This window comes from Bactrocera dorsalis, chromosome 4 (genome assembly GCF_023373825.1).
Source record: "Bactrocera dorsalis isolate Fly_Bdor chromosome 4, ASM2337382v1, whole genome shotgun sequence".
NCBI classification, from domain to species: Eukaryota; Metazoa; Arthropoda; class Insecta; order Diptera; family Tephritidae; genus Bactrocera; species Bactrocera dorsalis.
In genome coordinates, this window is record NC_064306.1 from 71,038,488 (window position 1) to 71,061,306 (window position 22,819).

Consider the following 22,819-nt stretch of genomic DNA (forward strand, 5'->3'; position numbering starts at 1 on the left):
TGATCTTGGTGGCCAACTTACGGGTCCATTTCTTGAGATGAATTGTTGTCCGAAGTTTTCCCTCAAAATGGCCATAGAATCGCGAGCTGTGTGGCATGTAGCGCCATCTTGTTGAAACCACATGTCAACCAAGTTCAGTTCTTCCATTTTTGGCAACAAAAAGTTTGTTAGCATCGAACGATAGCGATCGCCATTCACCGTAACGTTGCGTCCAACAGCATCTTTGAAAAAATACGGTCCAATGATTCCACCAGCGTACAAACCACACCAAACAGTGCATTTTTCGGGATGCATGGGCAGTTCTTGAACGGCTTCTGGTTGCTCTTCACCCCAAATGCGGCAATTTTGCTTATTTACGTAGCCATTCAACCAGAAATGAGCCTCATCGCTGAACAAAATTTGTCGATAAAACACATTTCGAACCGAACACTGATTTTGGTAATAAAATTCAATGATTTGCAAGCGTTGCTCGTTAGTAAGTCTATTCATGATGAAATGTCAAAGCATACTGAGCATCTTTCTCTTTGACACCATGTCTGAAATCCCACGTGATCTGTCAAATACTAATGCATGAAAATCCTAACCTCAAAAAAATCACCCGTTAGTATATTTGTATTTACTCTTTTTTTTATTAAATCAGGCTTAGAATAATTTCTGCAATAAAGTGGTTTCAAATATTGAAATTCTAAACAAGTACTCGCACTGTGGCGCAAAACTGTGTTAAAAATTTTGATAAAATATGTATTTTTTTCTTTTGATTTTGTTTGATTTGGCCTTAAATCGGTTTTTGATATTTAGCATTTTTTTTACCGTTATTATAAGCTTCAATTTCATTGTGAGTAATTTAAGGACAATCACAAAAGAACTTCTCTCATGTATGAATGTATGTATGTTTGTGGCTAATAATGTACCGTTATCTACACTGTTAGTTGCATGCACAGTTGTGAACAGGGATTAATAAATAAAGAAATACTATTTTGAAATTTAAAATTGAATATGAATGAAAAATTTATTTTTGTGCTTGCGTTAATTTCTTCTTCTAGCTGTTTCTTTGATTTTACCATACCAGATGATATTCACCTCACTTGGACATTGTACAACATTTCAATTGTCCTCCTGATAAATTGTCCGGTTACTTATATTGGACTGTCGTAGGGATGGTGTTAACAGTCGATGTTGTTGTAACGGGTGCCTAATCCCCGTTAGGATGGTAAGGACTAGATAAGTTGTCATCGGATTAAGGTAAGGATTAGATAAGTTGTCATTGAGATCATCCAACGGTAGGCCCAGGAAACGTGCTGTTTTGACGGGGTCGGACTACTGGGAGAGATGTGTCAGATGTGTAGGTTTAGCAAGGCATGCAAAGAGTTGGTGAAAGTCATGCGGTGACTCGTTGCACGCTGTAAATATGTTTGATATGTCAGGAACAGTAACGAAGTGCGCAAGGGTTACTCTCGATTCTCGCGGCAAATCAAGCTTGTCGTCTGCAATGGGTGGTTTTTAACTCCAAGTACGCTATTTACTGGAAGGGAGTCAGTGAAGGTGTTGATAGCTCCACTGTGAATGGCGGACTGTACCTGTCGGAAGTTAGTTGCGTCCGAAGTGCGGTCGAGTATTGTTTTATGTCGTCGACCTAGTTGATAAAGGACCTCTTAGTGCTCCTAGGAGGCGGTTCCCCTTCAAGCAGGTGATTCAAGGGATGATTTTTGCGAAAGCACCCCAGCAGAAACTTCTTGGAGTGGAGTTCATTATGCTTCTCAACTGGGAGCATGCGAGCCTCACTATGTAGATAGGAGACATCAAGAGGCATCCCATTATAGGCCGTAGTGCAGTGTTCTGGTATGTCTGAAGCTTCCTCGTCTGCGTTTCACTGCATCCAGGCGACTATATTGGTGCAGTGTGGTTAAGAACCGGCCGGCCGATTGCCTTGCATGTTGCCAACAACGTTTCTTTGTCTTTTTCCGATGTGCTGGTGGTGAAATTTTGTACTCCTTCGACCAATTTGTGAATATGGTTGCTATAAATTTAGGGGGGAGGTAAAATGTTAAGCTCCGTGCAGCGAGGAAGTGGGAAAGGTCGGAGAGATAGTCGTTTACGTTTGAGCACATGCCATCGATTCCATTAACCGAAGTCATTATCGTGCAATCATCAGCGTACGAGTTATCAGTCGATCTTTGTCGCTGCTTAAAAAAAGGTGTGCTGCATTGCTTTCGGTCTTTCCTGTAGATGGAACTGACAAAAAACAAGAAAAAGTGTTAATTTCAGTTTGTATGGTCCGATATTGGTGGTTCCGAACAATAAGCAGCTTCTTTAGGAGAAAAAAAAACGTGTGCAAAATCATATCAATATCTCAGAAACTGATTGACTAGTTCGCCTATATACAGACACAGGGATAGACAGGCGGACATGGTAATATCGGCTCAGCTCGTCATGCTGATCATTTACATATATATTTCGTAGAGTTTTCGACATTTCCATCTGTGATTATAAACTTCGTGGCAAACTTAATATACCCTTTTCAGGATGTACGAATCTCTACCAGATGATATTCTATTCTAGTATTGATCAGACCAACGACCTCATATAAGACTATCAAAAGTTTTTGTTGATAGTTAAGGGTTAATGCATTTGTTGCTCTGTGCAGCGTAGTGCCTCCGATGGGGGAGTCTATAAACTTTCAATTTCATTTCATCACTAACAAAAACTTTGTACTGTCGTGAGCATGCACGCACTCAACATTCCAACAAACCATAAACGACATTTAATTTACAATTCTTTCGTGCATACAAATGCGATTTCCCTCCACCTTCCCTCTTCCATGACCTCTTGTCATGAAACAAAGTCAATTTCGTTGTAATTTGTGGCATGCGAAAAGTTCGCTAATAATACATAAATGGGACACACATAACGGGGAAAACTGAAAATTTCGCCAGTCAGTTTGTTGCCGAACGCGCGGGAAAGCACCACGCGCCGAGGGCGAGCTCTGCTTCGCTGATATTTGTTGTTTAGCAGCATGAGTGTTCGCATAACTCCACTGATTGAGACTAAAAATGGCGACGGAGAAGAGGAGGAGGCACCGCCCAAAGCCGAATTGCCGTACAGTTTCGAAAAGGAGCTTATAGAAAATCAAAATCGCCACTTTTGCGGACATTACACGTTTGTGCCATGCACATTAGGTGCGTTATAAACGCTCACTCAGGCACAAAACCTTGCTAATTTGCTTAATTTGAAACTCTCGTGCTTTTGCAGTCGAACCGTTGGCAACGAAGTTCTACGCGAGACACGATCAAAACACTTTGGATGACGAAAAGTATGCGAAGTTCGTTAAGCAGTGTGGTAGAAGGCGTGCTCGGGGCATATTGCCGCATCTCTCTGGCGAAGTGTATGGTTGGCTGCCGGCAGCTGTGGGGGACAGTGTGAAGGAACTCAACTTCATTTGTGCACCGAAAATACGCACCAATATGACAATACATGGCGAGCGTGTAGTCAGTGAGCGCGTGACGGAGCGACCGCCCTTCAATGGACTGCGTTTTATTGTTTGAAATTTAATTTTGTACCAAAAAGAAATAAAATTGCAGTAAATTTATTAAATTTCTTTTATGGACCTACCTCACTGCTCTTCTTTCAACGTTTTGTGTGGGTGACCAGATGTATGTACATATGTGTGTATGTTTCTGCTGCATTCGACAATGTTCGTGATTGTTTCTGACATGCAAACCCGAGAAGCCACAGCAACCGCAGTTATTATTATTATTGGGTAGTCCCTCTAAACCAACGAAAAGTTTTTTGTTTCTTCTTTTTTATGGTTATGACTATAAACATATGTACAAGTATATGAAGGCGTGCATACATATGAACAAACAAGTGAGTCAGCTCTAAATGTCTGAAATTGCTATGTGCAGAATAAAATGTTTGTTTTTGTGCCTTTCAGGTGTTGGTTCATGGGAGATTGAGTGCGGTTTCTGGCTTTTTACGAATGTTACGTATACGACGGGGCTTTCGCTGATCCACATTTGAGATTTACTTATAAGAATGAATATTATTTATTTACTTTGGTCAGGAAATAGATAAATATGTTTACTTAAGCTCGTAATTTCAATTCATGGAGAAAATAAGGAAATCTAAATTTATTCTACAACTCTCCAAACATAATTTTTTAATTGTCTTTGTAATAGCAAGGCGATCAGAGAAGTGAAAAGCTTTACTTTGGAAATGAAATTTTTTTTGGAAAAAATGTTGTCCTTACAATCATAGTCACTTTGTTTTAAAACTGTCCTATAAATATCGTTTTATCAATGTTCCGCTATTCTTCAACTGAAAGCACTGTTCTTGTTGCTCAACATCCGGTTCTACGTTACCGGAATTGACCCAAATTTTATCCGGCCAAGCGTTGTTTTTTCGGAGATCTAACCCCATTTGGATCGACAAATTTTAGTTTAAGTTTGTCATTACTGGAGCAACTTCTTGCAGCAGGGTTGCTCCGTATCCTCTTGACTCGTGCTGGCATTGAGTCCAACCCGGGCCCGGAAGAAATTTTCTGCGTCTGCGCTAAAAGGCACCATTTAAATACCTTTTCGTTTCAAAAAGAAGAAAAAATCCGTATGTTGTTGTTGTAGTTGCAGAAAGCATTCCTCAAACAATTAAGGATGCTGACTTGTTGAGAGAACTTCGCAGCATAAACATATATGTCTAAAAAGTTCTGTAGGCTCGATTGTCGTCGGATCCGTCGTATTGTTCCATGGTTTCGGCTCACAGAATTAGCGATACACCCATACAATAAAAACAATCTTGAGCTGAGTCCTGTTTCACAGTTGAATCCCAATAGTCGTTGTCTCTGGTTTTATACTTCTTAGTTTATTTAACAAAAGATTCAAACGTTATAAAGGGTAATCCACTTCGAGGTTTCCTACTTTTTTAAAGAAAAAACACAGAAACTTCAAATTTATTGGTGGATGTTTATTATCATTCGAAAGAACATGCTTTGACATTTATTTTTTGAAGACTATCTTTTTCAAATGTTGACCGCGGCTACGTCTCTGCTGGTCCACATGTTGAGACCAACTTTCGATGACTCGTTCGAGCATTTGGACTGATAGCTGGCGAATGAAACGCGAGATGTTTTGCTCCAAGACCAGAATTGAAGCGAGACTATCCGCATAGACTTTAGACTTTACATATCCCCGCAGGAAAAAATCTAACAGTCTTGGTGGTCAATCAAGTGATCTAAAATGTGAAATTATCTGAGGTGTTCTCTTAATAAACCAAATTGCATCAAATAGTCAGTTATCATGGCGCGATAAATGTTTCCATTCACGGTAACGTTCTCACCGGCATCATTTTTAAAGAAATATGTACCGATGCTTCCACCGCCCATAAACCACACCAAACCGTTGTTTTTCTGGATGAAATGGCAGCTCTTGAATCTCTTCAGCTTGCGTTTGATCCCAAATGTGAAATTTTTGCTTGTTAACATACCCAATGAGCCGGAAATGGGCCTCATCGCTGAACAAAATTTGGTTCGGAAATATCAGATCTTCTTTGAACTTTTCAAGAGTCCATAGCGTTAAGCGATGTCGCTTGGGAAGGTGGAGCGGATTCAGTTCTTGCATAAGCTGTATTTTGTATGCTTTAAATTTAAGATTTCGAACCGACTCTCCACAGTCTTTGTGTATACTTTTAGCTACAGCCAGGGTTTCATTTACTACTCCGTAACAGCAAAATTTCTAGAATTATTGCTATGCTACAGCTACCGCCGCTCTGCACAACAAAATGAAATGCTACCGGAGTAGTATAGTTTTTTAAATGCCGGTTACGGCTTTTCTATTTTCCTCACTGAGGACGTGATCTATTCGGTCCAATATTAGCCAATATGGAATGCCGAACGAACCCCAAGAGGAGTGATGGTGTTGCAAATAGTCTGTTCAGTATGACGATTATGATGACCATAAGTTGAGCAGTAATAATGTTAAACGATTTGTAAACGTTGTTCAGGACAGCTTGACACGACTCACCCGTGATATTTCAAAACAAGGCTATTGAAAAAAGTACTTCTATTTGGATTACCTATATAAACATAATAATACAATTCACTTTCTCCTAAATTTAGTAACACAATGTCAAAACAAAAACAAACTCAATCGGGTATAAACACCAAAAGCGTTCAACCGAAATTCCAAAATATTATCTCACTAAATGTTGAATTAAAATATTAGAATGCCTTCTGGGCGGCATATTCGCTATTTTTGCCATTTTATACCCAGCGCCAACATTCAGGCGCATATAAAAGCGGTTAGGAAGCGATATGGCCTTTCAGTTAGTGTGGTATTTTCTATCCGGCAACACCTTGGTTGACTCGCGATCAAAGCCTTCCTCAATTTGTCGTGTCTTCAAGCGCAAATATTAAAGTTTAAAGCAGTTTCTGCGAAACACACGGTTGAGCAATAGAAACAATAAAAATTTAAGCACGCGCGCACATGCGTTGTTAAGGTGTCCGTAAACGGTCAAGAGGTGATTACAGGCGACGGCGTTGTTTGCCTACAAAGTGCAGCTAATTAGGCGAAATCAAAACAAACTTTGGCCGTAATTCCTTACTCAGCCAACGAACGGTGTGTGATGTTGCAAGTGACGCTATTGGCATTGTCGTTGCTGATCTGTACGATTGTTTGGTGGCAACGCAATGCCTGGTTGCTGGTGTGGCGCCTCAACGGTTGGCGTGGCTTGCTGCAGCAGCCATACTTGTGGTTCATCCTCATCTTTTATCTGGAGCCAAATAGTTAAGTTCACAAACAAACATAAATGTAATAGGATTGCATTTATATTTCGGGATTAGAGAACGAAAACAAAATATAATCATGGAAAATCGCTTATTGCTTTCCAAAATGTTCCTCCGTTAAGATCTACGTTCTGAACGCATCTGACCTCTGAGTTAATTTTTTGTGTACCGCAATAAAAAGAAGTCATTCGGTGCCCAGTCAGGACTATACGGCGGTTGACTCATCAAAGCGATGGTTTGAGTGCTTAAAAATGCAGTTGTTGTGGGGAAAGAGTGATCCGTCTTCGGGGTTGGCTTTCCTGATTTCTTGAAACACAATTGGCAAATAAATGGTTGGAACTTATTATTATACGTACTTATAAATGGCAGAACTGTTTCACTGTTCTAGGCGTATGGTTGCGATATGTTCACTCTTTCCCAAAATTCAGGCAACTATTAGGTTGGAAGTGCTCCGTGCGCGAAGAACTTTTGTTGGATTCAGCTCATCTTGAATTACCCATGTCGACTGTTCTTTTCGGACTCATACGCGTAAATTCACGACGATTTGCGATTTATTTCAATTTTTTGGTCGAAATTGTTTCGAGGTTTGTACAAAAAGTATCTCGGGCTATATTATCAGGAAAGTTGATATATTTTTTCTAGTTTAGTAGGACTGTGCATAATAATTGCCAAGGTTGAATTATAACTTGCGTGCTAGTCTGTTGTTTCTTTTTCAGTGAGAGCGGTTTCTACGTGGCGGGTCTCAAGCGGTTTGGGCGCGCTGTCTGCTGCAGTAAAGAGAATAAGAAGAATCAACTTGCTTAATTTTTTTGTTTTGCGGAAAGAATATTATTGTGTGGACCCGTTGGAAATCTTGTGTAAGATCTTTGATGATGAAATTAATACACAAAAAAAGCGTTTATATGTGGTACAACGCGTTAAAGACGGATTTCGCTCTGGACGACCGTCAATCTCTACTGACGAGGACTTCGTCGATTTGTTGTTGAAATATTATTTAACTCTGTCTAAAATATTTTGAACACTGTTTTGTGTCTCAAACGCGTCAAGCCTCGATTGATGTCAAAATCGCTCAAACGTGGTGTAACACTGTATTGGTTCTTCGCGAATTTTTTGCCCGAAACTCGAGTCATATCGTTCCGCAACTAGCGTTGGCTGACTTGGGTTCCTGCGACTTCTAGCTATTCAGCAAACTCAAAAGGTCAATGTTGAGACGCCTTTTGGACACGATTGAGAATATAGAAACTGATCCAAAGAAGCTTTTGAGGCTATAGACTTTCGAGAACTGGAAAAAGCGTTACAAAAGTATGTTTTATCGGACGGGGATAAGTTTGAAGGGGACAAAATGGATATTCATGAATACATAAACACTTTCTTAGGAAATATATTTTTCCAACTTCTTTATTTCGCATTACAATGTCCATCAGAAACATGAAATGGAATACTCGAAGCATTTTGTTTGTATTTTAACATGCGATTTAATATTTTTTAGAACTCCTCCAAGTTGTGTCTCACATACGTCCTCACTTTCAACGGCCACTGGGCATCGTCTTTGGCAATAAAAGTGTCATCTATGTCGATGATCCCATAACCATGGAACAGTTCTTCAATGCTCCCGAATGCATTGACAAATCGTTTTTCCAAGATGGTTTTTGCTTGAAACGTGGACTTCTACATGCTAGGGGTAATATGAGAACACATTAATTTTAATATTTAATAATGATTTTTATAATGTATCTTCATTGGATACCTTTTGCATGGGACGAATTTATACCTATTACCTTCGTCATGTATTTTTTACAATTTAGGTGCCGCTTGGAAATCTCGTCGCAGGCAGCTGGATCCTGCTTTCGGTTCGAAGGTCTTACTAAGCTTTATCGACACCTTCAACACTGTAGGAAATCAGCTGGTGCACAAATTTGAAACGGAACTTTTGGGCGCTAATATTGAATTTGAAACACTTGACGAAATGTTTAGCAGAGCAGTGCTGGAGGTTTCGTGTCGTAAGTGAACTGAGCTCTAAAAAAAAAGTGAGAATATAATAAAAAATATACTTTCAATTGTGTTCTATCATCTATTAGAAACCACCATGGGCACGGAGACCAATTTCACGGCTGCAGACACACAAGGCATTGCAAAGACCTATAGTGAGTAAGTAGAACAATTTTTAGTTAATTTGCTTCAGTTCAGTTAATATGTGGCATATGTGGGTTTTGATTAGACTCATGGGTATATCAGCACTGAGAGGTACAAAGCCCTGGTTGCAGGTTGACTTTCTGTTTCGTTGGCTGGATGCGCCAAATTACAAACGTTGCCAGGAACTCATGAAGCACTTGGAGGACTTCGTAAGAGTTGTAAGTACAAGTGGTTTTGACTTGATTACAAGAAAACAAACTTTGAATATTATGTAACCTGATGTCACATTGACGTTGCTGTAAAGTTTCTACCAAAATTTGCGATAGTACTATCTTTTGATATCCATTATTCTTACTGTTCTGCAGATCGTGCAGAAGAAGCACGCCGAGTGGAGGGCGAGCGGTGAATGCCATATTGGGCACATTGCCACCGACAGTGGAGGCGCAAATGCTGATGGTGCCGAAGATCTAAGGAATATACGCAATATATCTTCGGAGAATTCATCACGAAAACGTATTTTTATTGAGCAAATATTTCATATGGTTGATTCTGGGGAACTGCGTATGGAGGATGTTATGGACGAGGCACTATCCATGCTGATGGTGGTGAGTATGAGTCGCGAGTTTGAAACTCAGTTCAAACCTCTCCTAAATGTCTGACAATCATATACATATCCCATGATTTTTAGTCATTTGAGACGATTTCCACAAGCGTTCTGGTCATCATGCTGCTTTTGGCTATGCACGAGGATCACCAACGCAAATTACGCGAGGAAATCGCCGCAACCTTTCCCCAAGCGCAACACATCACCAATGTTGATCCTGTACAGTTATTACAAATGAAATACCTTGATGCCATTGTTTACGAGTCATTGCGTCTACTGACCACAGTGCCTTTTAATATGCGCGCCGTGAGTCGAGATTTCTTTATAGACGTCTCTGCGCCCAGCGGTTCGAAGTGGCGCGCCAAAATACCCAAAGATACAGCAATCGTGTTTGATGCGTTCAATATGCAACGGGATCCAAAGTATTGGGGGCCACATGCACAAGAATTCTACCCCGAACATTTCATCGCAGGGAACTCGAGCGCAGCGGGTCGACATCCGTACGCGTTCGTGCCATTTGCCAAAGGTCTACGTTACTGCATCGGTGAGCTCAAAGTTTCAAGTGTGTGCTGGCTAATTTTTGTTAAAATTTTTTTTTTTTAATTTTTTCAGGAAATCGCTATTCAATGTATTTGGCAAAAATATTTATAGTGAAGTTGATTCATCACTTTGAGTTTGGCACCCCAACGAAGCTGAGCGACTTGCATTTCGTCAATGGCATTTCGCTGAAATTTGGCAATAGCGAAATCATCAACTTTCATATAAAAAAGATTGAGCGGACTGGCGTTTAAGTTTCTAACGACTTATAAATTCATAGAACTGATAATCTGGTGTTCGTAAAAAGGATTTCATAACGGCTTTATTTCGTTACTTAGAAGATTGCACGATATCGCGTTTCGCAATTTAAAGTTGGTAAGGCCGTGAGCTTAGAGTTGCTTGGCTTTCTAGTAATTAAAATAGGCTCTTTTATTGACATAATGTTTTTAGAATAAGATTTAGTGGCAATATATAAAATACGCGGTAATAATAGCTACTTCGAACTTCTTATTTGTTTATCAGTACACTGTGGGGAACTTGCCCGATTTCATGGTATTTAGTCATTTTATCAAAGTTTATATATTTGGGTTTTTTTTATGTAAACATATTAAAAACACATGGCTCCATATGACTCCATACCAAAAATGTTAATTAACAGTGCACTGTTAAGGCTATGCACTGTTAAAGTCAACTGTTGCAGCCCAAAAGCACGTGGTTGAGAACAGGCAGTTTTTGGTTAGCTACTTTGAAAGTGCGATACTTAAAAGTTAAACAAGTTATTAATTCAATTTATGATGGAAAATAATCATACGGGTTTGTATTATATGTTGTGTGTACTAATATTTTGATATGTGCCTGTCTTACTAATATTTAGCCAATTTTAAAACAGGTCTAAAAGGTAATTTTTTGGAAAAAAAAATTAACTTTACGTAGACTTACAAAAAATACATATCGTTGTAACAATGTAAGTCCAGTATATGTCGTAGAGCCATGAATTATGAATAAAAGGCAATTTGTCTCAATGTGCACAAATGCGCACAATCTGCGTAATTTATAACCAGGCCTATACTGACCAAGGATCATGTGATTCAGATGCATGCCTATTTGCCTCAACCGTAATGCCTCTTCGATTAACACACTTCTGGACTTGTTTTATGGAATAACCGTACTCCACAGTCGATAAGATTTTGCCGCCCTCTCAAATTGGAGTTTTTGAAAGAAACAAAAGAAGCCATATTAAAAGAGGACCCGAACATCAAAGAAGAAATTAAGAAACTTTTACCATGCAAAATAATGTTCAAAGACAGCCAGTGCATTTACATAAAATTTCAACTTCATTTGACTGTCATAGATGGAAAAGTGCTCAATGCACTGACAAATACAACGTCTTCTCAAGCATGCCCAATATGTAATGCAACACCTAAGGACTTCCTTGCCAACAAAAATTTTAAGTGCCTCGACTTTGTTCCACTTTTAGATAATTTAAAACACGGGTTAAGTCCGCTTCATAGCTGGATAAGATGTTTTGAATTTGTATTACACGCCGGCTATAAGTTAACTGTTCAGAAATGGCGAGTGACAACATCTGTGGACAAAAAAACGATTGCAGATCGGAAAAAGGAAATTCAGCGTATGTTTTGGGAGAGGCTAGGCTTAAGGGTCGATAAGCCAAAACAAAATGGATTTGGCAATACAAACAATGGAAACACGGCACGGCGAGCATTTACCAATTTTGAAACATTTGCAGAAGTTACCGGAGTTGATAAAGCAATAATTGTGAACTTAAGAGTTATATTAATTTGCTTGTCTTGTCAACTGCCTATTGATTTGGAGAAATTTGAACAATTTTGTTTTAAAACTGGGGAACAAATTGTGGATTGTTATCCATGGTTGCCAATGACGGCAACTGTTCACAAAATAATTGTCCATTCAAGGCAAATTATGGAAAATACAATACTTCCCGTTGGATATCTCGGAATAGAAGCGTCGGAAGCACGCAACAAAATTTATAAAGCAGATAGACTGCATCACGCACGAAAGCATAGTCGTGTTAATAATTTCATGGATGTTTTCAACAGAGCCTTAGATACTTCTGATCCTGTCATTTCTTCAACAAACCTTATGAAGCGAATTCGGAAGCATAAAAGTATGGAACTTCTTTCAGAAGTTTTAAGCCTTTTGTTGTGCAATTTTGAAGGCCAGGATCAAATTGAGGAAATTGGAGATGAAATCGACGATTTTTATTTTATGTCTGACGAAGACCTTGAGAATGAAAATATTTTATAAACTTATTATTGTATTATTTGGTTGTCACTTTATCAACTTTTCTATTTGAATTAAAAAAAATTGTTTCTCGTCCTGGGAGGGCGGAACCACGCCCATTTAAACAAAAACTATTTCCAACAGAGTCCATATCAATACTAAAAAAAACCGTTTTGAAAAATCTTATTTATTTAAAAAGTTTTTGATTAATTTATCCAAATGGGAGGGCGGAACCACGCTCATTTTACCAAAAACTATTTCCAACGATCTCCATAAGACTAATACAAAAAACCGTTTCAAAAAATCTTATTTAGTTTAAGAGTTAATAAATAATATTTCGTCAGGGAAGGGGCGGAGCCACGCCCATTTTTCTAAAAACATTCCTATCGGTGTCTATAACAATAATAAAAAAACCGTTTTGAAAAATCTTACTTAGTTTAAAAGTTATTAATTAATACCATGAAATCGGCCAAATTCCCCATAGTGCAGTACTTGAGGGTTAAAAGTTTTTAATAATTTCACAGAAGGCATTCTCCGGAATAGCCTTGAGAGCCGAGATGTATGCTGTTTGGATTCCCTCTGATGTTTCAAAATGATTGTCTTACATCGTCCTTTTCAGACAAGGAAACAAAAAAAAGTCCGGGAAGAGGCCACATCCGGGCTGTAGGGCGGCTGCAGAAGCGTTGGGATGCCGGCCTTGGTTAGGTGGCGGTGTGAGCAGGGGCGTTGTAGTGGTGTACTTTCCAATCGGCTGCGATGTCTTGTCGGACCCGATTGACCTTTCGTTTGAGTCTCTTGAGGACTTCCACGTAAAACTTGGCGTTGATGGTTTGTCCAGGAGGAAGAAATTCATGGTGGACCATGCCTTTGCTGTCAAAAAAGACAATAAGCATCGTTTTCATTTTGGATTTGGTCATACTTCCCTTTTTTGGGCGAGGAGATGACGGCGTGTGCCACTCGGAAGATTGTCTCTTTGTCTTGGGATCAAACTCAAAGATCCATGACTCGTCACCTGTGATTACGTTATTCAAACGTCTCTGTCGCAGATTTACCGAGTTTCACACAGAATTTAATCGCGTACCTCTGCTCTAACGAACGCTGCATTTTCGGTTTGCACCACTCACAGAAACACGTCGCGCGAAAATGTTTGTCCTGACTCTCCAGGTGCTCGGAGACAACTGACCAGCCGCTCGTTCGTTAGCTAGGAATGCCCTCTACCGAATCCAGTTGGTGCGCGCACAGTCGGAAGTCCAGTCGCGGCGAAAGAAAATCAGCCCTATTACTTTCCGGACAAATCCTGTATATGTTTGTACATCCTGATCCATTTCGTCTACTAAGATTCACGCTCCGATTATTAACAGAGAACTCAACGAAACAGTTAGATCTTTTAGATGTCATTTTATTTTTTAACTTATTCTTTTTTATAAGGTACAGCTTAAAATAATTGAGTCTTAGTATCGCACAAAGTTTTCTTAAATATGATATAAAACGCGTTTGATTACAAATATGATTTTACGATTAAGCTAACATTCATTAACACTTTGGCTTTTGGCCTTCTTACTCGAAGGACCGAATATGCTAAGTAGAACGGGCAGTAAAATAAGACCATGCGCTGCTCCAATCAGTACAATGCCGAGGTACATGCGGAAGTAGAATACTTGGAACACTTGTGACTTGGAGAAACCCAAAACGATGATGCCGGCAAACTTCGTCAGCGTAATACCGGAGAGCACGCTGCTGCCTGTTACTATAAGCGCTTGCTTTGCGCGTTCTTGTGCGCTACCGATGCCATTTTTATACGAACGAATGATATGAGCCACGAACTCCACACCGATGCCAATGCACACGACTAAATTCACCAACGAAATTGCGTTGAGCGTAATATTCCACGCCCACATCATGCCGAGCATATTGATTAGGATTATTAGCACCATTGCAGTGACCATCAGTGCTGATGGCAGATCCAAACCGGTGATAATAAGTGTTACCAGGAATATGGTGGCCAGTGTTATGCCGAGAGAGAATAATGCATCATCCCAGATGGTCAGATACTGTTCATAGAAGATGAAGAAAATACAATAGGGGAACACGGTGACGTCAAGTTCTTTCTCAGCAAACATTTCGTTTATGCTGTTTGCGATGCGTCGCGCCTCACGAAGTGCCGAGTAAAATTGTATGGACGTGGTGGACGTGGTGGAGTACTGCATTAAGTAAGTATCCAAAATAGTCGAAGAGCCTTGTTCGTCGAGTGTGTAAATGATAGCCTGTCGTAAATGAAATGTAAAGCGTTTATGGGGTCAATATCATAGTGGAGAGAAAGAAAGAGTAAGTCAGTTTTGGAATATTAGTATACTCACATCCGCATATGAAGCGCGCCCGGCCTTTGCACATTCGCTGTCTGGCAAATCTGATACGAAGAAAGGTATGTATTCTTGGAACGTTTCTGGCGTAGGACGTAATCCATCCTCAGAAAACTCACGGGTACAAGCGACGCAATCGTCTTCTTTCGAGTCTGCAAAAGTAGGACCGCGATAGAAGCTAGTAACACTAGTTATTGTAGTCATGAATACTTACTGCTCGGACAGAAGGTACCATCCGTAGCGTTGACTTTGCAACAATCGTCTATACCAAGCCAATCAATATAATCATCTATCCAAGAGGAAGCTGAACGAGCAAGGTAAGTGCTGTAAAATGTTCGGATATAAATAACATGAATAAAAGTGGATAAGGTAAATGTGCGAGTTCTTACATGTCAGGGTAAAGTGACTGCTGATAAAGTTGCACTGATACGGAGTCATTATTGCACTGCACACCGCCACATATAACATTCTGGTGATCTCGCAACGTATAATTCAGACCCGGCTTCAGCACCCAATACACAGGCGCACCCATCGACAAAAGTTCATTCATGTACTGGAAATATTTAACGACATGTGAATCGGTTGGCATTGACATTTCTTGATCCAAGCCAATTTCGATCGAAGGAGCCGCCATCAGCGACAAGCAGGTGATTACGGTAAAGACAACTAAAACAGTAATTTTAACCGGTCTACGAAAAACGGAATAAATCATAAATATTTAAATTCTCTTTTCATTTAAAATATTATTAGCAGATTGACTCACTTGGAAAGCAGGAAAGGTGCGTAGAAACTTTTGAAGACCTTCTCCAAAATGCCCACATTCTGTTCATCACTAAGTTCTTTTTTGTTTGAAGCCTTCACACAACAGAAGAGGTCGTAGCGCCCCGATTCGGAACGACGTTCATCCAAGGCCATGAATGCGACAAAAGCGGTGATTTGGAAGAAGAAATTTAGTAGAATGGCCGCTGCCGCATACATGGCAAAGGTCTTTACAGCGGGCATGTTAGAAATAGCGCCTGTAAATACATTTATAAATAGTTGGTCGGTTTCATTTCTGCCAGAATGTTTTGCACTTACCTATGGCAAAGCAGGCAAACTCCGAGCCGGCAGTTTGTAAAATCGATGGACCAACTTGACCCATTGCAACGCCTATCGCCTCTGCTACATCCTTATACTCTCTTCTGTCCAAACGATGATAGGCGTGCACCATAATGAAAATATTATCTACACCAACGGCCAACACAAGGAAAGGTATGACCTCAATTGCCAACATGGTGGTGGTTACGTCCAGATAACTCCAGAAGCCCAAACTGCAAACAACTGAAGCAATTACAACGATAATACCGGATATGGCAAGAACTATTTTCGAATCGCGGAAGAAGTGTTGGAAGCTGCGAATTTTTCCCAATGCTATCGTGACGTAGACAAACATGACGACATAGCTGATAACGACAGTAGAAACTTCACCCTCGGAAAGCTCAACAATTGCATCTTGTATGGATCTCTCGGCGGAGAACGCAATTTCCATTTGATCACTTGTATAGTTCTTGAGAAAATTGATAAAAGCTAGTTCCCACTCCATGTTGGGTTCGAGTTGAGTTGAAGAAAGTTTGTTTTTGCCTAGAAAAGTGAGCAACAAACCAGTGGCAAGTTGGAAGTCAGGGTTCTCGTCCGCCGATACTTTGGGCATACCACCCACCGCGATAGCAGGTTCAATTGGACCACCATAGGGACCGAAACATGACTCCAACATGGGCACGCTGTTGAAAAATTTGAATAATAACAAAAACTACTGAAGTATTTCATAAAACTCACCGCAAACAATCTTCCAATTGGTTGAGGTAAGTGTTTGTGTAGCCGTTACTATCCACGTATTCTCTTTCAAATTCGTCCATATCATTTTGAAAATATCCATAGATAGATTGCACTAAGCAGTTATCAATGGTTACCTTCTCTCCAGTATACACCATAGGGGCATAGCAGACATCTGCCAAAGTCACACCATTCTCCGTGGTCAAATTTTGGATTTGTTCTTGTAGAAGAAATACCTCTTTGAGGAAATTCTTTTCGAACGCAGGACCAAATGTTTCTATTCCCGCCGAGGTGTTGTGGGTGAACTGTAATAAAAAGTTTTTCATTACCGGTTTTGTTATCTTTTTACTCGTATCCACAACTCACCGTAGTTTGGTTCAATGGTTTGATAAATATCTGATTGGTTCGGTAAAAGGGCCCGAAGTGTTCATCAAAATAATCCTTTTCCAGACGGGTTTGACTCTCTTTTCCAGCCCAAAGCTCGATGGGATCTGTAGTGACACTCAAGTAGATTATACCATAAGCGAGACCACCAATTATCCAAGAGCAAATGGCCAAAATCAGGACGGGATGTTTAGCACAAAATTGACCCCAAATGAGGAATAGTTTTGAAAGTAAGGTATTTACCCCGTCGAAACCCGCACAACATGAAGAAATACTTATTTTCGGTTTGAAGATATTTAGTGAACCGCAAAGTATGAAAACCATCACAATCGCACCAAAAACCAGTGATACTATGAATGTTATACCATAAAGTCCAGCAATCATAAAGCCTTCCTCTTCACCAGTTGGCGGATCCATGTATGGACACGAAGCGCTACAATCGACACACGAGCAAGCATATGAGCCCTCTAACGCTTCAGAACAATTTTTCACAGGCATAATTAATCGCACCTCTTCGCTGGACTCATTCAAAAACTCGTAGTTAATAGGAAAGGGTACGTAATCACTCAAAGTGGGGTCACCCATGAAATTGAACCATTTACGGTGATCGCAGGTTTTCGCATTATAAGCGCCGCAGGCCAAATCCATGGACGGACGACCGGTCTGTGTGTGCTGAATACCGGCGCAGCTGTCGTAGACGGCTTTCACTGAATCGTCGTCAATTCTGAAATCGACCTCTGCGACATATTCCTGTTCCTCGTACCAGTCAGTGTGTGCCACCATAAAGAGACTCTGATTCTGGCCGCAGGTCATGCCACAAATGGAGAGCGCCATGTTGTAAGTGCAAATCGGGCAGCGAGCAAAAATGCCGTCGGCTTGAAGCATACTTGTTGTCATCGTTTGAATTTGGGCAGCATCACAGCACAGCTTGAGTGGTCCTAAACGAATAAAGTTGCGATAACTAAACTTGTGGAATCGTTATGTGTAAACTAAATTTTACCTTCCGGGTCGGCCGCTTTGTACTCAGCATACCAATGCGGACATCGTTGTTTAAAGGCGGCTTCAGCGCTCTCATCATTCAGTGGTTGTGGTTCAATATCCGCTGCTTTATTCAACCAATGGGCACCAACCGTATGGCTCTGACCATACCAAATGCAACGAGGTTCTTGCTCTTCCTGTGCCAAGCTAATTCTCAATTGGCTAGTTGCAGCAATTAGCAGACAAAGTGTCGTAAATATCACAGTATTGCCTGTAAAGTTCCAAAAATGCTTCCATAAATGCCATATACAGACACAAAAAAAAATATAGCATATCCGCTTGTGGTTTTTGATAACGATAAGCATCGCGTTTTTGAAGTTAGCTACCTTAATTTGGTCTTATCGTTTGCTCCTATCCAATTTATTATGTTAATAAAAATTATAGTACACACATAGTGACGCATAGCTCATATATTGGGGTATTAATAGTGGTTAAGTCTTCGATAGTAATTTGAATTCCGGAAATTCTGGTATTCCTTTTAGGTTACTACGTGGTGTGTAAAAATCAAGTAATTTCGGGTTTTATGTGAACATTCCAATGCAGAGTTGTTAGAAATGTTCGATAAATTTTATTTTTGTAACCTGAATGGGTTATATTAAGCATGCCACGAAGTTTGTTACACCCTATAAAATGTATATTTAAATGAACAGCGTGACGAGCTGAGTCGATTTAACCGTGTCTGTTTGTCTATACGCAACAGATCTTTTGGTTTTCGATATATCCATCTGAAAATCTGCACACGTCATTTTCTTCCAATGTTCATTTGATACTCCGCCATTATTGAACCACTGTACTTGTAGGTTATAGCTGTTTCACAACTGATCGATTGAAATCAAATCCTTGTCGGAAAACTTTTTATTTAACGATGCCAAAGGAACGATATAAATTCCGAACATATTGTTCAGATCAGACTATAGTAGCATATAGCTACCATTCAAATTAACCGTTGAGCGGTTTTCAGATTTAGTTATATCCTGATTCAGTTTTATCAAAACCACAAGTCAACGAGTGGTACAAAGCCTTCAAAGACGGTCGAGAGATCGTTAAAGACATGCCTCGTTCTGGACGATCTTCGACCTCTTCAACTGATGAAAATATTAAAAAAGTGAAAGATATGGTGCTGGCAAATCATCAGGCAAGTGTTAGAGAGATGGCAAGATAGCTCGACATCTCTTCCGAGTCCGTTCGAATGATTTTGGTGTATATTTTGTGTATGAAACGCGTTCTTGCTTGACTCGCCACAATAAAGCTGATTTTTTTTTTTAAAGAGCACCGTAGTCAAGTCTTTTTGGACATGAGCCTAAAAAAATCAGGACAAAGCGGCTCAAAAATCAAGATGATGCTCATTGTTTTTTCTATATTCGTGGTTTGGTGCACTATGAATTTGTTGAGGAGGCACAGACAAAATTCTATTTGGCCGAATTGAGGCGTTTGCGTGAGAACATACATACGTCGAAAACGATCGAAATTGTGGAAGTAAAATTTATATATTTTATACTATGATCGCATCGAGCCACGATTGTGGCCGAATTTGAAACCAAAAACGCAATGAATACTCGTACCATCGATCAACCACTGAAATCACCAGATTTGGGGCCGTATGATTTTTTCTTTTTTTCACCCAAACTGAAATTGCATTCACGGAGCTACCCGTTTTCAGTCGATCGAAGCTGAAGAACAAAATTCATCGAAGGAGATAAATTAAACCTATAAGTGTTTCGAGGACTGGAAAAATCGTTGACATCTTTATATATAAAGACCTTGTTTGTCTGCGATGGACTCCCAAACTACTGAACCGATTTTAGCAAAATTTTTCAGACTGTGTTCAGTTCGAACCAACATAGAAGATAGGATAGGAAGATAGCTCTAGTAAATGGACGCTCTATTAAGCGGACAACCACATTAACCATGCACATTGGCCGGTCCCACAGTTTGTTTATGTTTATTAAGTACAACCTAATAAGTAGACAACTCTACTAACTGGACGGAAAGGCTGTTAAACAGACATTGAGAAAGTAGCCTTAAATTCGTTATTTTCTCCAATGAAATTTTGAAGGCGACAAAACAAATATTGATGTCACAAAATAAAAATAAAACTAAATTTTATTACAATATTACTCAGTTTACAGCGGATATATGAATGCACGTTTATATATGTGATTTTTCTAATAACTTCAATTTTCACCAACTACTTTATTATATGCCGTTCACTAATACTAAAACACTTAAGCGCTGTTCAACATACTTCTCATTTTGCTGTTATTAAAAATATTATTTAAATAATTTTATGTTTGGCTTATTTTAGAAAACAGGATACCGCAATAATCTGCGCTTATCCTCCGCGTAACCGAAATTTATGCTCAATTATAACCGTAACACATTCCCAAATTTAACGAGAGAACACGACTGGCTTAATACCCATCCAGATGCAGACTGATTCGATTAACATACACATTACATTTCTTTTGTGGTATTATCAGGCACATTCAATTTTCATTGCCTCTAGTGCACGATAAGATTTTACTAATTGCCGTCTTAACACCTGCAACTGAGTTTTGGATTGTGACTAATCAATCGATATGTGATAACATTAGCATACATAAATACCTAATCCAATGCCGATTGGCGGTAAAAAGAGCTTTAGCAACAGATTTTCATTTCGTACAAGAGAAGTGTGCTATATGAAATAAATAAAATGCGATATTACATTTTCCTAAAATATGCATTCCAGCTTAAATCCTACTTTTCTTATGTTCATATGGTCATTTAAATTGAAGGAATCCCAATAATTAATTGTTACAGTTTGCAGGTGTTTTAAAGCCTTGCAACTCATTTTATGGCTACATATATGTAAATATATTTGTTTATAAAAAGTTCGTATGCTGTTGTACAAACATACAAATAAACGAACATGCCATCTAAGAACCAGCTGCTTATCAGGAAAAAACCAGGTGTTTAGTGAAAAACCTTTAATGAACAATACAATTACCAAAAAAAGTATAGATGTATGTGTTAAAGGTGAGCTGATTACATGGGCATTTATTGCTTCACTAACGGCACTCTTATAGTGGAAGAAGTTCATAAATAAGTTAGCAATGAGAGACACAAACTTTGCTGAAGTAATTAACTAAAACCGGTAGACTATAATCTGTATCGCCCGCAAAGACACCTAAATTGATAATATATTAGAGAAATTTGTTGTAAAAACTGTGTTGCTTTCACCAAGATCGTGTCATATTGCTCTAGTACTTGTATATTATCAACTAAGGTGTCTTTTGCGGGCGATAGAGATTCTAGTCATCCTCCAACTTTTCGTTAACGCTATTGTAGCACGATTTTCAAAATAGGTCTCAATGCCGGCTATTTTTTCCAATGGTCATTCTTTTGAGGTCTGAGAACTAAGAAAAGTCGTTGGGGAGGAAACGGTGCATGTGACATAAATTCGAGTCCAAATGCATAGAGAGTTCCTTCAGAGCCGTAGGTGCCTGTCGAAAATTTTGTGTTGAATATTCTATAATTTTAGAATGTGGATTATGCAAACTTCAAAGCAAGCTGCGGTTTTCAAATGTTGCCGACAAAAATTTCACACTTACATCTCTTACATTCTTATTTTGCCATGCATGTAGTTTTTGCCGCGATTCGACTTGCGAAGTCACAAATCCTATAGACATTCGTCCATCGCAAGCTTATGACAAATATTAGGTTAACTAGTCACGCTTTTATGTTTTTTTTTTCAGAAAGTAAGTCTACATTTCCTCTTTCTTGTGGAAGAGCTCATGGCCTTAAGACGCTAGAAGCTTGGGCCTTAAGAGGGCCAGAACTTAAAAAGGGTTTATTAACCTTTAAGTGTTAACAACGAATTTAGAATCAGTGTGAAAGCTTTGAAGGTATTTGGAGTAGTACCCTGGACCTCCTATCTACAAATACGATTCATGCCAATTTTTATTCTCGATCAATGTACTTATGAGAGATACTCGATATCTCAACAGTGAGACAGTAGTTTAGTTGGATTTAAATGTGGTTTCAAAAGAGTAAATTAAAAAAAAAATATTATGCTGTTTAAATAATTAATAAAAGTATAATTTTCCTATAACATAATTTCAAATGTTTTAATCTAAAATAGGCAAGAGCCAAATACATATTTCAAACTAAATTTCTCTCTTTCGGCACATAACTGTACCTAACGGGGTTTGAGTTTATGGAACAACAGAAACACAGAGCTTTTTTGAACGCGCCTAGAACTATGCAACACATTCTCAAATCCATCAAACCAATATATACTTATGTATATATGCATACATATATCTGCTCAAACGTTTATGTACACCTCATGCAACTAAAGTTCGGATTATCAGTAAAACAATAATTTATATATGGTTAACAAATACAATCCAGCTCTGAGAGTATTCGACGCAGTACCCGCCGGGGGAAGCAGCGCAAGAGAAAGACCTCCACTCAGTTGGAAAGGCCATGTGGATAAGGATATTGCTACACTTGGAATTTCCAATTGGCTCTAAACATTGAAAAGGAAGAACGACGGCCGCGTTGCTGCAAAATCGGCTACAGCCGCGTAAGTGGTATCTACGCCACTCAAAAAGAAGAAACAAATACATATTTATATCTATATAATATTTTAAGGACCTTTGTAAATTCTCTTCGGACCAAATTTTAATTTGGCATAAAATTTCCGGTTTTAGCGATTACAGGTCTCATTACTATTGGGTAGTCGAAAAAATCTTTTCGTATTTTGTCAATAGATGTCGTTGCAGTTGTATATCTCCAGTGCTACCATTCACATTGTGTCATACCATATAGTGTTGGAAAGGTGAGATTTTAAGCTTCATTTAACCAAAAAATAAAATAAAATTCGGGGAAGTTGAAAAAAAAGTTACAGCTGTTCAAAAATGAGTTGAAATA

At 39.2% G+C, this 22,819-nt stretch overlaps 3 protein-coding genes across 3 annotated transcripts; 2 read left to right on the forward strand and 1 right to left on the reverse strand.

Annotated features, from left to right (window-relative positions):
• The first annotated feature begins 2,924 nt into the window (after nt 1–2,924).
• On the forward strand, nt 2,925–3,594 carry LOC105223017 (uncharacterized). The gene is made up of 2 exons (XM_011200607.4): nt 2,925–3,176; nt 3,250–3,594. The coding sequence occupies exons 1-2, from the start codon at nt 3,014–3,016 to the stop codon at nt 3,540–3,542; spliced, it is 456 nt and encodes a 151-aa protein (XP_011198909.2). The 5' UTR covers nt 2,925–3,013; the 3' UTR covers nt 3,543–3,594.
• A 2,694-nt stretch (nt 3,595–6,288) lies between these two features.
• On the forward strand, nt 6,289–10,553 carry LOC105223016 (probable cytochrome P450 318a1). The gene is made up of 8 exons (XM_011200606.4): nt 6,289–6,772; nt 8,262–8,453; nt 8,578–8,772; nt 8,851–8,920; nt 8,991–9,123; nt 9,271–9,510; nt 9,594–10,053; nt 10,122–10,553. The coding sequence occupies exons 1-8, from the start codon at nt 6,613–6,615 to the stop codon at nt 10,298–10,300; spliced, it is 1,629 nt and encodes a 542-aa protein (XP_011198908.2). The 5' UTR covers nt 6,289–6,612; the 3' UTR covers nt 10,301–10,553.
• Nucleotides 10,554–13,686: 3,133 nt separating this feature from the next.
• LOC105223015 (NPC intracellular cholesterol transporter 1 homolog 1b) lies at nt 13,687–20,342 on the reverse strand. Its single transcript, XM_011200605.4, has 10 exons — nt 20,148–20,342; nt 17,865–18,113; nt 16,847–17,802; nt 16,484–16,785; nt 15,746–16,428; nt 15,432–15,684; nt 15,058–15,357; nt 14,883–14,992; nt 14,666–14,820; nt 13,687–14,572 (listed from the first exon to the last, which is right to left on the reverse strand). Exons 1-10 carry the CDS (start codon nt 20,152–20,154, stop codon nt 13,832–13,834), a joined length of 3,756 nt encoding a protein of 1,251 aa, XP_011198907.2. The 5' UTR covers nt 20,155–20,342; the 3' UTR covers nt 13,687–13,831.
• Between the last annotated feature and the right edge of the window lie 2,477 nt (nt 20,343–22,819).

Excerpts from the sequence above, each read along its gene's own strand:
- LOC105223017 (XM_011200607.4), top strand. The coding sequence starts at position 3,014 with ATGAGTGTTCGCATAACTCCACTGATTGAGACTAAAAATGGCGACGGA. Across the intron at positions 3,177-3,249 it reads GTTTGTGCCATGCACATTAG|TCGAACCGTTGGCAACGAAG; the intron begins GTGCGTTATAAA and ends GTGCTTTTGCAG.
- LOC105223016 (XM_011200606.4), top strand. The coding sequence starts at position 6,613 with ATGTTGCAAGTGACGCTATTGGCATTGTCGTTGCTGATCTGTACGATT. Across the intron at positions 8,773-8,850 it reads AGTGCTGGAGGTTTCGTGTC|AAACCACCATGGGCACGGAG; the intron begins GTAAGTGAACTG and ends ATCATCTATTAG. Across the intron at positions 9,511-9,593 it reads CACTATCCATGCTGATGGTG|TCATTTGAGACGATTTCCAC; the intron begins GTGAGTATGAGT and ends CATGATTTTTAG.
- LOC105223015 (XM_011200605.4), bottom strand. Across the intron at positions 15,358-15,431 it reads GCACCTTTCCTGCTTTCCAA|ACCGGTTAAAATTACTGTTT; the intron begins GTGAGTCAATCT and ends CGTTTTTCGTAG. Across the intron at positions 14,821-14,882 it reads TGGTACCTTCTGTCCGAGCA|ACTCGAAAGAAGACGATTGC; the intron begins GTAAGTATTCAT and ends CTACTTTTGCAG.